At 34.2% G+C, this 15,836-nt stretch overlaps 1 protein-coding gene across 1 annotated transcript in view; it reads left to right on the top strand.

The window, feature by feature from the left end:
• Window positions 1–15,836, top strand: part of LOC115210428 (potassium voltage-gated channel subfamily D member 1) — a 117,071-nt gene that overhangs the window by 22,738 nt on the left and 78,497 nt on the right. The window contains exons 5-6 of the mRNA XM_036502621.1: window positions 3,440–3,505; window positions 11,208–11,327. Coding sequence (XP_036358514.1) covers window positions 3,440–3,505; window positions 11,208–11,327 — 186 coding nt within the window. The remainder of the gene's footprint in view (window positions 1–3,439; window positions 3,506–11,207; window positions 11,328–15,836) is intronic.

Consider the following 15,836-nt stretch of genomic DNA (forward strand, 5'->3'; position numbering starts at 1 on the left):
GAACCTTTATCAGTTTTCAAGCAACATAATACTTCCTCAAGATTGGATATGCTTCAAAGAAGATTGCTAATGAAGGACTGTTTTGATGTCTTTGTATGATGGTGACACTTGTTTACAAGTATCGTGTAATGTCAGGACCAGGAAGCACAAACATATCCTCACACACAGATGTACGATAGGCTTCTTTAAGTTTCCACTTTCCATATCCTTTCACAAAGCCTAAGGCAGCTGGGTTCTTTAGAAGCAAACACTTGCACAATGTGTTTCCCAGTGTGATAGAATCTGAAACCACATAATTGGGAAGTGAACTTCTGAACTATGAAGCCAAGCTTGCACTTTGACCATCCTCTGTTGCTAACATACATTCTAATTATGCAGTGAGGAGGAAAAAGGACAATAGCTGAATGACTAATGTTATTTTTAATAATTTCCGCAAGTACAAGAGATGACTAGCTGCAATCAGTTCTTGGCCTGGCCATGAGTGAATAAATTCTAACTATGGAAACCCTCAAAATGAAGGTGTTGCTTAGGCACATCTTTATTTGTCATTGGCCATCAACTGGACAGGTGTGCTACATATGAAGTGGACATCAGCTATAGGCCATACTTTATGTTAAGCTATTATTTGCATCATGCTCGCTGAGACAATGCATACACTTCGTTACAAAGCCGTATTGAAATATGACCCTAATGTCTAGGACATTAACCACACGGAGAAGAAGAGTATTGATGTGAAGAGATAAATCTTGGAGCCTGACACTCTGATATGGAAGATAAACGTCTACAAAAGAATATATAAAAGCTTAACAAACAAATAAATGTAAACATAAACTTCATTTATATACACAAGAGTGTGTGTATGATTGTGTGCATGTGTGTGTATGTTGTGTATGTGTGTGCATGTGTAGCGTATATGCATGTATTTGAATAAGAGATCAATGAAAGAAATATTTATTGTAAAGTTCATGCTGCATGCTCTAGTTATCTCTTATTCAATCTATAAAAACAACAAATATGTTTAAAAAAATATATACATAATTCAATGTACAATGAGCTCCTGACCAGTTATAAATATACTGGTGGATGGTTGTGACAGATAAGTACATATGCCATGTTCTTATATGTATATACATTGATAATAAATTCACAATGCCTCAAAACATCAATATAAACTTAGAAATATACTAATAGAAAACACAAAGCAATAAGTTTAAGAACTCACAACAGAATATAGGAAACTAAATATAAAATGTCTAAAAATAGTGCAAAACTGTCTTTTTTAATAAGATATGCATTAGTCCCCACATCTTGTACAACACAAACACATGCACTTTATGTGGGTGTGCAGGTGTGTGTGTCTGTGTGTATATGTATATACATGTGCATGTATGTACATACATATATGTACATATAAATATGTGTGTATATGTAAATATAATATATATGCATACACATATATTTTATTTTGTGGTACAAAAACATAAAAGAACTCAATACAACATTATGTTGGAAGTTAGTAGAGTCATATATATATATATATATATATACACACACACATATATATATATATATATATATATACATATACATTTACACACACATACACACACACAATTCCTTATCAGCCTACAGACATACAACCATTAACCAATGAATGGGCTGACTAATCAAAACCATGATTCAAGTGTAAAATCTCTGTTTATGTCACATAAGTTAACATATATTCTGTTTGACATACAACAACTCTATCCCAACTGTGCTAGAACGACCATCGCCATCTTTTGAAATACTAATTTTCAGAAAAAATTACATTCAGGAGTCATAGCTTTCTCATCAGAATATGAGAAAATGTTCTTGCTTCAAGTAACTGTGTCAGCTCACAACATAGCCCAAATATACTTCAATATGAAATGCTCTTATCATAGATGTGAATGATCATTTCTTTTAACTTCAGACATCTAGGACTGATAATAGAGTTTTATATTTAAGAGATGAGGAATTATGTACATTATTTACATTTGATGGATATTTGTCCTCATCTTGTTTGTTGTTAACACAACATTTCGGCTGATATACCCTCCAGCCTTCATCAGGTGTCTTGGAGAAATTTTGAACCTGGATTCTCATTCCTAAGGTATTTTTTCGATGTTATTATTATTATTATTCAGGTCACTGCTTGGAATCGAACTCGGAATCTTGGGGTTAGTAGCCTGCGCTCTTAGCCACTAAGCCATATGCCCGGGCTACTAACCCCAAGATTCCAAGTTCGATTCCAAGCAGTGACCTGAATAATAATAATAAAATTGAAAAATACCTTAGGAATGAGAACCCAGGTTCAAAATTTCCCCAAGACACCTGATGAAGGCTGTGGGGTATATCAGTCAAAATGTGTTAACAACAAACAAGATGAGGACAAATATCCATCAAAAGTAAATAATGTATCTAGAACTGAATTCAGAAGATTATCTATTACTGAGAATATTCTATCCCTGCCTTCCTTTCAAACTGTATTACTTCTGATTTTTTTAATGTAACAAGCTCTGCTCTTTAAATTTGTCTCTCCACATTCTCATCACTACACACATCAGCCTCCTCGCTTCTTCGATACTTGCACTCCACACCAAACAATATATGCTGCTTCTCATTATAGTCTTTGCCGGTCAATGATACTATTTCACCACAATTACATTAACCCCCAACCTTCGTATTTAATAAGGCATTGCTATACCAGTTCCCTTGAATACATATGAATACAGAAACACGTATGTGCAAATATTAACACACACGTGTGTGTGTGTGTCTATTACTGAAGTGGAGCAGCTAGTGTAACCAAAGACTACTTTATAAAATCAGTTAGAACACAAATACAAAGAATATATGAAAGAGAATTAAAAGAGAGTACTCAGTACTCTTAATTATCTCTCATATCCTTTGTATTTGAATGCACACTGATCATATACAGATATTCTCCATTCAAACCAAGTTTAATCTTCAAGAATTTAATGTAATTGCACAAACAAAAATCCCCTGCCTCTCTCTATATCTCTTTCCTCTCTCTCTCTCTCTCCCACACACAAACACATACAAGCACTTGAGTACACACTTACAAATGGGACTACATCAATGTTTAATCAATGAGAAAGGTTAAATTACGTATTTAAGAAACTTCCGTTTAAAAGAATGTAACTATATTTCATTTCAAATCTATAGAATGAAAATAAAATAATAGAATAAAAAGCAAAAAATGCAATCAGCCAAATAATTAAAATTAATTGTTTTTTTTTAATCCTCAAAGATTATGAGATTATTTACTTTCTGTTTCTAAAAGCTTTAGATTATATTTGGATTTAATTCAGTTTGAAAATTTAGAGTTGACAAGCAGTTGTAAGCCCTTATCTCTCTTCACTGTGTTCCTTGATGTACCTGTCTATCAATTCAGGGTTTCTCCACCAGGGGTTCAGATGATTTTACCATTTCTAATCATTTCCAAATGGCTATATTCCAGGTGAGTTATCTTATGCAAATAGCTACAGTTGAAAACCAATAAACAAATAAATGAAATGAAAATAGAAAATATATGATAGAAAGGAGAAAAAAAAAACCCTCTATTTAAACATGACTACAGCACTATATCAATAATGCAATGAATATTTAATACTTAAACAATCCATCCCAACTGGCATATAATGCTTTTCAAGTACGAATACAGAGAAAGCAATTTTACCTCAAGATAATTACAGACGAAATACTAGCATTTGTATGTACTCACTCACACACACACATGCTCTCTCTCTTTATATATACAGGGTGTGCTAGGTAACTGGAAACTAAACAAAACAAAAGGAGAAACAAAAACAAACCAACATTCTCCTAGAAAAACAGCATACATCTTCAACTAGATACACAAAGAAAGTGACCAATCAACAAAACCAACCTCAGTCCTTATGACAGCTTTGATGCAGTGATTGAAATGACTATGCCAGGATAGCTCACCTCTCCCCATGCCACTCCTGGCTGGTTCCCTTACTCAATAATACCACAGATATAACAGTCCAGTAGTCAAATCATGAGTGCTAAGAGATAACTTATCACACAGATCTCCAGAGTTTTGCTGGACATGAACTGCCCACTTGTCGTCATGTAAGACATCCTCACACACCACATATCTGCTTTGCAATAGTTTGCATTGATATGCTGGTATAGTTGTTGATGATGTTCTGCACATGCTGGATAAACTCAACCATCTTGACATCTGACCACTGAATAGGTTTCTTTCTCTTGGTCACAGATGGCATGTTCTGGCCTGAGGCCTCAAGCTTTTTCCTGACCATTAACTCAAAGAATCCAGCTATGTTCAAGAAGGTGGCAATCCCCAACTAAAGTCACAAACACAATACACTTTTTCATCTATATAAGACTGGAATTTGGCATACTGATGCTATTGATACACCCAGGTGTATCAATGCAAAAAATTAAATGAAAAAATAAAAATTTGCTACATAACACAAAACAAAAATTATGTTAAGTCGTCTTTCATTTACAGCCTACTAAAGTTTACTCATAAACACTCAGAACACCCAGTGTGTGTGTGTGTGTGTGTGTGTGTGTGTGTGTGTGTGTGTGTGTGCGTGCGTGTGCATGTGTGTGATGATTATCACTAACATCTTCATTGCCATTGTGTCAGTTTATAATAATTGACTATTTACTAAAGTTCTTTTCAAATTTTGTTATTTGTAAATTTTAACCATTTAAAAATCATATGTCATAAAGATGTATAAGTACACACCTTAATTTTTTATGAATAAACTAATGAAAAAACTTAGGATCAATAAATTTATCAATAGAATATTTTCACTGACATAACTAAATTATGATTAGTAATAGTGGTGTAAGTGATAGATAGAGAGAATGAATGGTTGAAAGTTTTTAGAGTAACTAGAAAGACTTTTAAAAACTACCAAGGCATGCCTGCTGGATGGAGACTCAGAAGTAAAGAGAGCACTAGAATGTTTCATGTAGTAAACCAAGATATTTTAATTAAAATTATACCTTAATCAAGAGAGCAATTATTACCTAAATAAATTATTTAATTTAGTCAAAAAGAGAAGACAACTGTGAAATTAATATCGGTTTCAAATTTTGGCACAAGGTCCATTTGATTTTGATTTGAATCAAATCAAATGAAATCACAATCAGATGGAAATTGTAATTGTGGCAGATGCCAGTGCTGCTTGACTGGCTCCCATGCTGGTGGCATGCAATAAGTACCATTCATGTGTGGGTCGTTGCCAGTGCCACCTGACTGGCTCCCCTTGCCAGTAGCATGTAAAAAGCACCATCTGAACATGGCCAATGCCAGTGCTGCCAGACTGGTTCACATGCCAGTGGCACATAAAAAGCACCCAATACACTTTCAGAGTAGTTGGCATTACGAAGCTGTACAAACATTGCCAGATCAGAGTGGGGCCTGGTGCAGCCGTCTGGCTTGCCAGTCCCCAGTCAAACTGCCAGCATGGAAAACAGACGTTAAACGATGATGATGTTGATGATGTCAGCTGGTTTGAAGAAGAGACTAAGTTGATTACATCAAACCCAATGTATAACTGGTACCTATTTTATTGACCTCCAGAAGGATGAAAAAAGCAAGTTGACCCTATGAAATTTGAACTCAGAATGTAAAACAGATGAGATGCCACAAAGCACTTGGTCCAGAGTGCTAACTATTCAGCCAGCTTGCCACCTTAACCCTGAAATTAATATTAACATTAATTAGATATGGAATGCAGTGGAGAGTGAGTCTGGTCTTCAACAGACAATGATAACCCTAGTTGTGTTTCAGTCTTATGAGAATTCCCCAGCAAGACATTGCCTAATTACTGCAGATCTTAGATTACAAGAGAATTTGAAATTATTATTTTTTTTTTATTGTTAATCATCACAGATTGGCATTGTATCTTAAAAGAATGATTGGGGGGAAATATCTTGGGATGCTGGCTGCATGAAAGACAAATTATAAGAAGGTTACTAACTTACTTGATGCAGTAAGCCAAGAAATTTCAATTAGAATTACACATTTAATGATGAGAATTTTATTTTACAAATGAAAGTGAGACAACCCTGAAATATAATTACTGTATTTGATGACATATAATGCAGACTTTTTGATATTAATAATTGGTTTTATAAACTGCCCTATGCACTATACATGGATACAAGATAATTTTCTTACTTTGTGGTGACATCAATCCTTTTAAGAGTTGCTATAAAATTTTAGACCATTATTTCTAATATCTTTGACATTTGTATTTTGCAAGAAATCATTTCTTCAAATCAAAAGTGGACATTAAACACCATGAAGTATGATAAATACTACTAACAGGAGTGGGGCAGTGTGGTAAGAAGTTTGCTTCACAACCACATGGTTCTGGCTTCAATCCTACTGCATGGCACATTGGGCAAGTGTCTTCTACTATAACCTTGGGCCAACCAAAGACTCATGAGTGGATTTGTTAGACGGAAACTGAAAGAAGCCTGTCATCTACATATATATATACACGTGTGTGTGTGTATGTGTCTTTCTGTTTGTGTTTGCCCTCTGCCATCACTTAACAATTGGTGCTGGTGTGTTTACATTCCCAAAACTTAGCTGTAAGGCAAAAAAAATCAATTGAAGAAGTACCAGATTTTAAAAAGATAAAAAAAATATAGGGGTTGATTCATTTGACTAAAATTCATCAAGATAGTGCCCCAGCATGGTCGCAGTCTAATGACTGAAACAAGTGAAATATATTAAAGAGCCGGCCATCACCAACAAATAAGTATGCTTGGCTACATGTACAATCATTATCACCATCCAAACATGATCGAAAACAGGACCCCATGACAGGTTCCCTTTGTTGATTATTTCAGATACCTATGTAGTCACAAGCAAACACAGACACCCTCTTCTCATACCCTTTCATCCAGTGGCACATTCTGGATGTGACAGCTAGAAGGGGAGAGAAATCTACACCAGCACTTGTCTGGTGCTCATGTTCAGTTGAATAGATTGGAAGAATGTGAAATGAAGTGCCTTGCTCATGGTCAAAACATGCCACCCAAAACATTATGATTGAAAGCCCAATAACTTAACCATAAGACCATGCACCAGCACATGTTTAACATGCTATTAGTAATAGAGTGAAAACATTTGTCCAAAACTATAATGACTCTTCCAATAATAATAATAACAAGAGCATTCAGAGAGCGCAAACCTCCGCCAGGGGCAACACCAACATCCTCTCAACAATTAGCCAGAGATGATTTTTAAAATGAGAATATCTGAAATAAACTTGACTGCTCTCACAAACATAAATACTAAAAATGAACCTGATTGCTGTCAAAATTTAAGTAAAAAAAAAAAAAACAGAAAAATAAAAATAATCCAGAATCCTTGTCTGGTACCAGATCAATCCCAAAATCTAATCAGTTTGTGCCAGTCACAAGGCCAAACATCCTCGAAAGTTTCATCCAAATCCATCCAGCGGTTCTTGAGATATCATATTCATGGACAAACAAACAAACATGACTGAAAACAATACATCCGCCTTCGCTAAGGCGAAGGTAATAATGGTTTCAAATTTTGGCACAAGGCCAGCAATTTTAGGTGGATGGTATAAGTTATTTACATCAACCCCAGTACTTGACTAGTATTTTATCAATTGTAAAAGGATGAAAGGCAAATTTGACCTCAGTGGGATATGAACTCAGAAAGTAAATAGGTGGAAGAAATGCTGCTAAACATTTTATCCGATATGTTAATAATTTTGCTAGTTTACCACCTTAAAAACGATAACAACAGCAATAATAATCTTTCTCACTCAAGGTACAAGGCTTGAAATTTCGAGGAGGAAGCTGATCTATAATGTCAATCTCAGCTGAATTTGAATTCAGAACATAATGACTCAAAGCATTTTGCTGGGCATGCTAACAATTCTGCCAGCTCACGACCATAATAATAATAATAATAATAATAATAAGGTAGTGATTTACATACATGAGACATCTTTGTCACACTGCATGATGATTCTGCCTTAAGAATACATTAAGGGTATATAAGCCTGTGAAATATTAGTCTGCAGACACTGTAATTCATTGAATATGTAATTCTGTTGATCAAACAATTGGAATAACTGTCAAAAACCAATGCAGAATCCATTCACTATTCTATAATACAATAAAACAAGTGCTAGTTCACTTGCGTCCAGTAAATCACAAGTATTTATTTCATCAACTCTGGATGGATTAAAAGCCGAGTTAAACTTACTAGAATTTAAACATAGAAATATAAAATCCAAAATCAACACTGACAGGTTGTCAGTAAATCATTATAATTATTAGATTTATATTTTATTTCAAGTCAAGGATTATATTCTGCTTTAAATTCTTCACTAAAGATGTCAAGTAGTCTTAGAGTTACAACTGGCTGCTGAGTCATTAGGATCTGAAAGATCGATGGCTCCTATCCTGTCACTAGTACTAAACCATATTCTTGATAAGAAACATTCAACTATTTCTGGCTTGTTTCTCTTAGCTGTAAATCAATATTATGTGAGACTGAGCTCAGTGTTATAACCGAGATGCATTTTATTGGCTTGCAGAGCAAATTTCACATCCACCCATGGGCTCCTGCAGAGGATGTAGATATCAACAGTAATCTATTGTCCAACACAGGTCAAACTGCAGTGCCTAACAATTTTCTTTATCCTCAACCTGGTGAATGTCATCTATTAGAGTTTGTTCATCTGTCTTTTACAGTACATTCTAGGCAAAAAGTAAAGCCATAAAGTGCTCCTCTACATTACATATCAAATGAACAATAGAAAATATTTTCTAAAATGAAATTTTTACATTAAAAATTCACTGTATTCTTTTCTTTAGGAATATTTCAGTTTACCAACGTGTAGTTTGTTTCTGAGGTGACATTTTAGGATATCAAATAATAGTGCTGAAAACATTTTAATTTTAATTTATGTTTGGATTTATATAAAGAGACTGAAGATTGACATTATCAATGTCACTGATATCAATAATAGTGTGTTAGCAGAAATTAAAGATCACGTGACCAAATGCCTAACATTATTTGATTTGTCACTATACTTTCAGTGTTATTCTCACTGATGCCCAAATAGATTTCCCTCAAAAAATTTGGCATTGTACACAGGCAAAATTTTTCAATACTGTCACCATTAGTTTAGTGTATTTCCATGCTGGTTTGATATGAATTTGCACTGTAGTGTAGTTTCAACTGTTCATATTCTGCTTTAATGCACATACATTTCTCAACATCGTTAAACTGAATTTAATTTGAGCAAAGCTTTGTTAAACCTTCCTTCTTTCACTTTAACTCAGTCATACGTTAAATAATTTTCAGTATTACCTGAGCACATTTTCACTAATCTCATGATTGAACCTCACATTCTTACTTGTCAACTAACCACAAAACCTTGAAATTTCTTTCAAATGGGGTTTTAAAAATGGGGTCATATATTACATTTTGAACCATATAATTTTTGAATGAATGCATTATTTAATTGGTTAAATGCATATCATAGGTGATTATGGTTATCAACATAACTATGAAATATGGCACAATTACCTGTATAAAAAAACTATCAGAAGATACCAACAGAAAAATTTGTACAAATGAAAGTAAATAGACGAATAAATAACTTACAAAATGTTGAAAGACTCCAAGTTAAGAAATTCGGATTGTGAACACCAAACAAAATTATGCGAGTAATGGATAAAATGAGAAAAACAATATGTATTTCTTTTTAATATTATACTTGCTAAAATAACAACAATGCAAAATAGCAAAAATAAATTAACTTTTAGATACTTCAGTTCTGTAAATATCATCTCATTTCTCTTTGCCCTATGAGATGAAATTTTTCCTGAGGAGAAATATTTATTTTACATTAAAATCAAAGGAAATGGAATTATAGACATTATATACAGAAAAATGTTTAACAATCGAAAACAAGTCACTAATTGGGATATATGCATGCGTATTCTTATGCTCATGCATCTGTAAAGATTTCATATAGCCAATACTGGTAAACACGACTTAGCTTTGTGAATAAACATACACACATACATATAGATATATATACATACACACACAAGCACACACATAAAAACACAAAAATGTGTATTACTGAGTAATCGGAAGTTATACTCTCCAATCTATAATTGGTGTATTGTTGGCATTAGTCAGGGTATTTGGCTATATAACTGTAAGAGGCAGAGTAGGGGGAAAAAAAAGAAATTAAATACTTAAAGTAAGCAATAGTATTTACCACAAACATAAAAATCCTTTACTTGAAAGTAAAACCCACAATGGACTGGAAAGTTTCATGCCAATAGATTAGAGCTGGAGATGAGCCATACATAAACTATTCTGACCCATATACACATGCCAGAAGAGCAAAAACTAAAATTACATTTAAATGCATGTGTATCTCTGTATACACAGTAATAAATTCATACATTTATATTCACACACTCTGAGAGTTTAAAAGAAAATAATGAAATGGTATCAAAGGAGACATCATTGCTTATCATTATCTCACAAGGGAAATAACCATTATGTACATTAAAATGGAAGTACTCTTTCAACCTATATATTTAAAAACTGTTGCCAAACACCATTTTTAAATCATAATGTCCATGATTTTTTTATATTCTGAACTAACCAAAAATTCAATCTCAATTTTAATTCTATTGTTTTTATTCTCATATTTACTACAACTTTCTGTTTTCATTACCCCTCACCCCACTGTAGTCTTCTCCATTTTCCATAATTAGTTATATAAATATTTAACATATTCATTTTACATCACAAACATTTTTACTCAGAACTAGTATATTTGAAACAACTGCATCAAACTGAAATTAGGGTTGTTTTCAATTTAAACACATAATCCTTTGCATTTCAATGAAATTTCAATATATACAGTGAGAGAATTATTTCCATCATTACATGGCTGAATTTGAACTACCAAAAATAAATGATTACTAAACATTTATCCCCTTTATACATTACTGAGGTACCCTCTAGGGTTATAAGATATCAATCTGCTATTAGTTTCACCCACTTGATCCTATATTTTTTAAATATAAGTTTAAGATTTCAATGTGTCTACTTAGTGTGCTATATTCTTTAGGGGTTGAATTCTACTACACGCTTACCATCAAGTATGGAACAAGAAATGCAGTCAATAGAACGTGTCTTAACATGGAACTATTACAACTATACAAGTGAAGAGCCTGCTGAACACAAACCGGTGAGAAAAGCATACACGATTGCAGTAAGAGCCTTGGCACTGACACTTCATTCAAATTTATGCTGTTGAAACAGTCAATTTTCCTTCAATGTTCCTGGCTTACCAATCCTATATTTAGAGTATTACTAATTCCAAGTTCTTGTAGCACTTCGCTTCTAGAAATTACATGACTCCAGCATTTCCCTTATCCACTTCCTGTTTGAGTATTTTTGAAAACTCTAAATTGTTGTTGTTTCCGCTAATGTTATTCTGTTTCAGACAAGTATATATATATTCATTATGTCTCTTTGCAAAATCTTTCCTTCCACCCACTTTCTCTCATATTGTGCTTTTAAACGAATATATTGCTCAATATAAACAAAACTCAATACACACACACACACACACACACATCATATATCTACAATACTTTAATATATTATAACAGAAGCCTGATGAACTGGCATACAGAATAGGATACCAGATTTCATGATGGGTGATATTTAGATCTATTAAGTTTTCATTTCACAGCTTAGTAGAGTTCAGTTCACCTATCATTCATTGAGGAGATTATAAAATAAATCCTTTAATGCCTTGAAGTTGATTTAACCCTTTTGTAACCATATTTTTAAAGAAATATACTACCCTCACTTCAATTAGTTTTGAAAATAATGAAGATTTTAGTAAAAAAAAAACAAAACTTTGTCATTATTAGGCTTAAATCATAAAATTTTGATGGAAGATTTTAATTTTGACCACTTTAAAACATGGAAGTTTTCTCAGAGAACTGGTCTCAGGTAGTTGGTATCAAAATGGTTAACTGACCCTATTTCCCGACTTGGTGGCCTAAATATGCACTGTATATTTCTCACTATACTAACATAGACATCTATGCTATATTTCAACATATTCCAAATCCCAACAAAGATATTTACAATATTTCTCATGCTATATTCCTTATGAATATCAACAACATCTATCAATAAGCTGCTACTCATGTATTCATTAAATAAGGATATTTTCAACGATCGTTACTTTTACTTAACATCTTGTACAAGGTTCATGTTAATTTGCAAACAATTCTAGCATATTTTAAAAATTAATTCATCATCATCCGCTTTCCATGCTGGCATGGGTTGGACGGTTTGACTGAGGACTGGTGAGCCAGAAGGCTGCACCAGACTCAATCTGATCAGGCAAAGTTTCTACAGCTAGATGCCCTTCCTAACGCCAACCACTCCGAGAGCGTAGTGGGTGCTTTTACGTGCTACCAGCATGAGGGCCAGTCAGGCGGTTCTGGCAATGACCATGCTCAAACGGTGTTTTTCACCTGCTACTTGCACTGGCAACGACCACAATCGAAAGTTGTTTTATTCAGGAAAATTAACTACTGTATAATGCAGGTCCCATAAGCATCTACTTTCAAGAGCAAGTTTGTCGTCAGCTGTACCTGTCATCCCATGAGGGGAATAAAATAAAACCAGTTATACAATAGATGCCAATGTGCTATTGTATGCTGGATTACCTTACAACATTTTCTCACATCAAAATTGAGATCAATATCAAAGGTACCAGCAGTATATCCAATTTACTATATCCTGTAGTGTTGTACGCATGTTAGACGTATAGAGTCTTATTGATTATAGCTGAAATAAGCTTTCCTCACAACCACGTGCATGGCACTTTGAGCATGCCTCTTCTACTAATAGCATCGAAGATGAAATTTGAAATCTGTTTCAATTTCAATAGAAACCAGTCCATTCCCCCTGCACCATAACTCAGTTCGGTGAAAACATGAGCATCACAAAATAAATTTCGCTTTTACCTTAGGTTTAGTTAAATTGACGATTACTACGTTCAACAAACAAGGGACACTACTCTTAGAAAAAGTCTTTAATATTGACGTCCCTTTATATTGAAGCCTATTTTAAACGATTTTTACAAAAATTTAGACATTCTACAGTTTGAAACTTGAAATATGTAGTTCATTGCCTTTATCAACCATAATTACAAAAAATGCATAAATGAATAAATAAAATAAATATGTTGCACTGTAATTTGAGTTACATTCGCTCTGTAATATAAAAAAATTTAAATTTAAATTTCACTGGATAAACAAATCTCAATTGGAAATTTAAGTGATTTTTAAGTGAGAAACAAACCTCATTTTTAAACAAAAATGACGTGCAATTTAATGGCCACAATTTGACATATCCGGGAGTGGCTTTTCTGTTGTGGAACTACCTGCTAGATATACCAACGAAAAAGCACTCTATCATTAATAACATAGCTGTAATAAGGGCTGGCTAATTCGAGATCTGTTCATTCAGAATACGAGAGTGAATTGTTTGGTGTCGGGTAGTTGTTGTGCTTGAGCCCCCTCCCCCGCACGACGCTCAGTCACGAGGAAAGCGATGCTCATTCTTCCATATTATGTTAACACTGGTAGAATCAGAATAATGTTTTGTGGACTTCAATTAGAATATATGATTATACATTAATATTAGAATATCTGTTGACGTGGCGAGCTGGCAGAATCGTTACGGCGCCGAGCATAGCGGCATTTCGTTCGTCTTCACGTTCTCAGCTCAAATTCTACCCAGATCGGCTTTGTCTTTCATCGTTTCCGGGTCGAGAAAATAAGTACCAGTTGATAACTGGGATAGATATGATCGACTTATCTCTCCCTCGAAATAGCTAGCTTTGTGCCAAAATTTGTAACTAATATTAAAACATTTAGTCTAATAGATTCAAATCTACCCAGTAACCCATCAGAAAGATCTGTGTACAATGCCAACTAAATCTCTCGAATAAATTACACGCTTTATTTATTTATTTATTACAATAAATCACTTGTCTCACAAATTAAAATTTTGCAAATTCATTTTATTTATTACCGAAGTATCGAACAATTTGAAAAAGTTTATATAACAAATTTTTTTCTAAATATGCATTTGATAGTTTAATTCCTCGCTTAGTCAAGCGATTATCGATTCTTGACGAAAGTAAAGAATATGTACACCCGGTGTTTAGGGTTACGGTTAGGGGTCATGGTATAGGGTTAGGGTTAGGGTTTTTGTTACGCCGAAAATGGGTGGTACGTATTTTTTACCTCCGTCCAGTTCTTTTCGATTCCCAACACAATGAATGTCACGCTAAATGTATTTGTATTAATACACACCAATGGCTTTTTCAATTTTTTTTAATGATTACACACACACCCATCCGATATGCCCCAATAACACACGCTACCAAAGAACTTGCACCACACTTAAAACAAAACAAAGTCAATAGGACAGTAACAGAGACCAGATAGAGACATTAACGTGTGAATAAAACCATATTTAACATGAACGAGGAAGTTCCCTAGTCAGCTGTCTACCGAGAAGTGTGCACTGTATTACGTTGATAAGAAATGCACATATGCACCGGTGTGGGAGTGGTGCATAAACACTGAAGCTTTCTAAATATCGTGGTATTTTCTGACTCGCCCCAGTCCGTGCAGCAAACACGAAACAGCGGTGGAAAAGGCCTGATCTACAGGATTTTAATTATTGTAACCTGATTAATCATTCACAGTAACACAGAGTCAAATATAGAACCAACACTTTGCATGTAAGGGAGACAACTCTCTGCAATTTAAAAGTATCAAGAATATTTATGAAGCAGTCATTTGTTTATTTCTGGCAGTTGATCGGATTAGTACTTTATCTTTACACAAATTTAAAACTGTTTTGAGTTCTGAAGACTTAAAATATAATAAACCAAATTCGGAATTAATCATTTCACCACATAACGCGTTTAAACAATTCAAATACAACCCCTTTTTTCTATCTGGAGTTAGAAACTATGGAATTACGTTATTTAGGCACTTACGTTAAAAGAACTAAGTAAATATCAAATACATTAGCAGCGTGATTTATTCTTATCACTGACAATAACTTTCCTGGCTGTAAAGGAATGTTAAGTCCAGTGGTAGCTGAAATAACAGGTTTTCTCTTAGGTGAACAGGCCGTGCTCATGTCACTTTACAGCTTCTTTGACTCTGACAGGTAGAATGAAGGAAGGTATCTTCAAATTTGGGTGCCAGGCTCGATTACTTGCAATAGAGTGAACTTCGCTTAAGGGATCCAAATTGCTAGATGGTGATGTTAAACCGAGTGACAGATTAAGTCTAGCCCTCAAGTAAACCCTACCCGGATTTGAACTCGGATCAGAGGGAGCCGGAGCAATTAGCTCAAGGCACCCGGTCCAACGTTTATTACAGTTCCGCCAATTCACTTTTCTGGATTGGCATTTCATTCACCGAGTCCAAAAGGATGAAAGGCAAAGTTGAGTCTCAAATGTATGTACGTGTCTTTGTGTGTGTGTGTCTGTTTGTGTGCATGCATGCACGTACGGATGCATGTATGTAATTTCAAGGTCGCTCGCGCCTGTTAAGGGGAAAATTTATACAAAATATGTAATTAATTTATTCCCTTTTAAATACATTTATTATATTAAGGGCATTACTATACGTAAATCCCTCGC

The sequence above is a fragment of the Octopus sinensis genome, linkage group LG4, assembly GCF_006345805.1.
Source record: "Octopus sinensis linkage group LG4, ASM634580v1, whole genome shotgun sequence".
NCBI classification, from domain to species: Eukaryota; Metazoa; Mollusca; class Cephalopoda; order Octopoda; family Octopodidae; genus Octopus; species Octopus sinensis.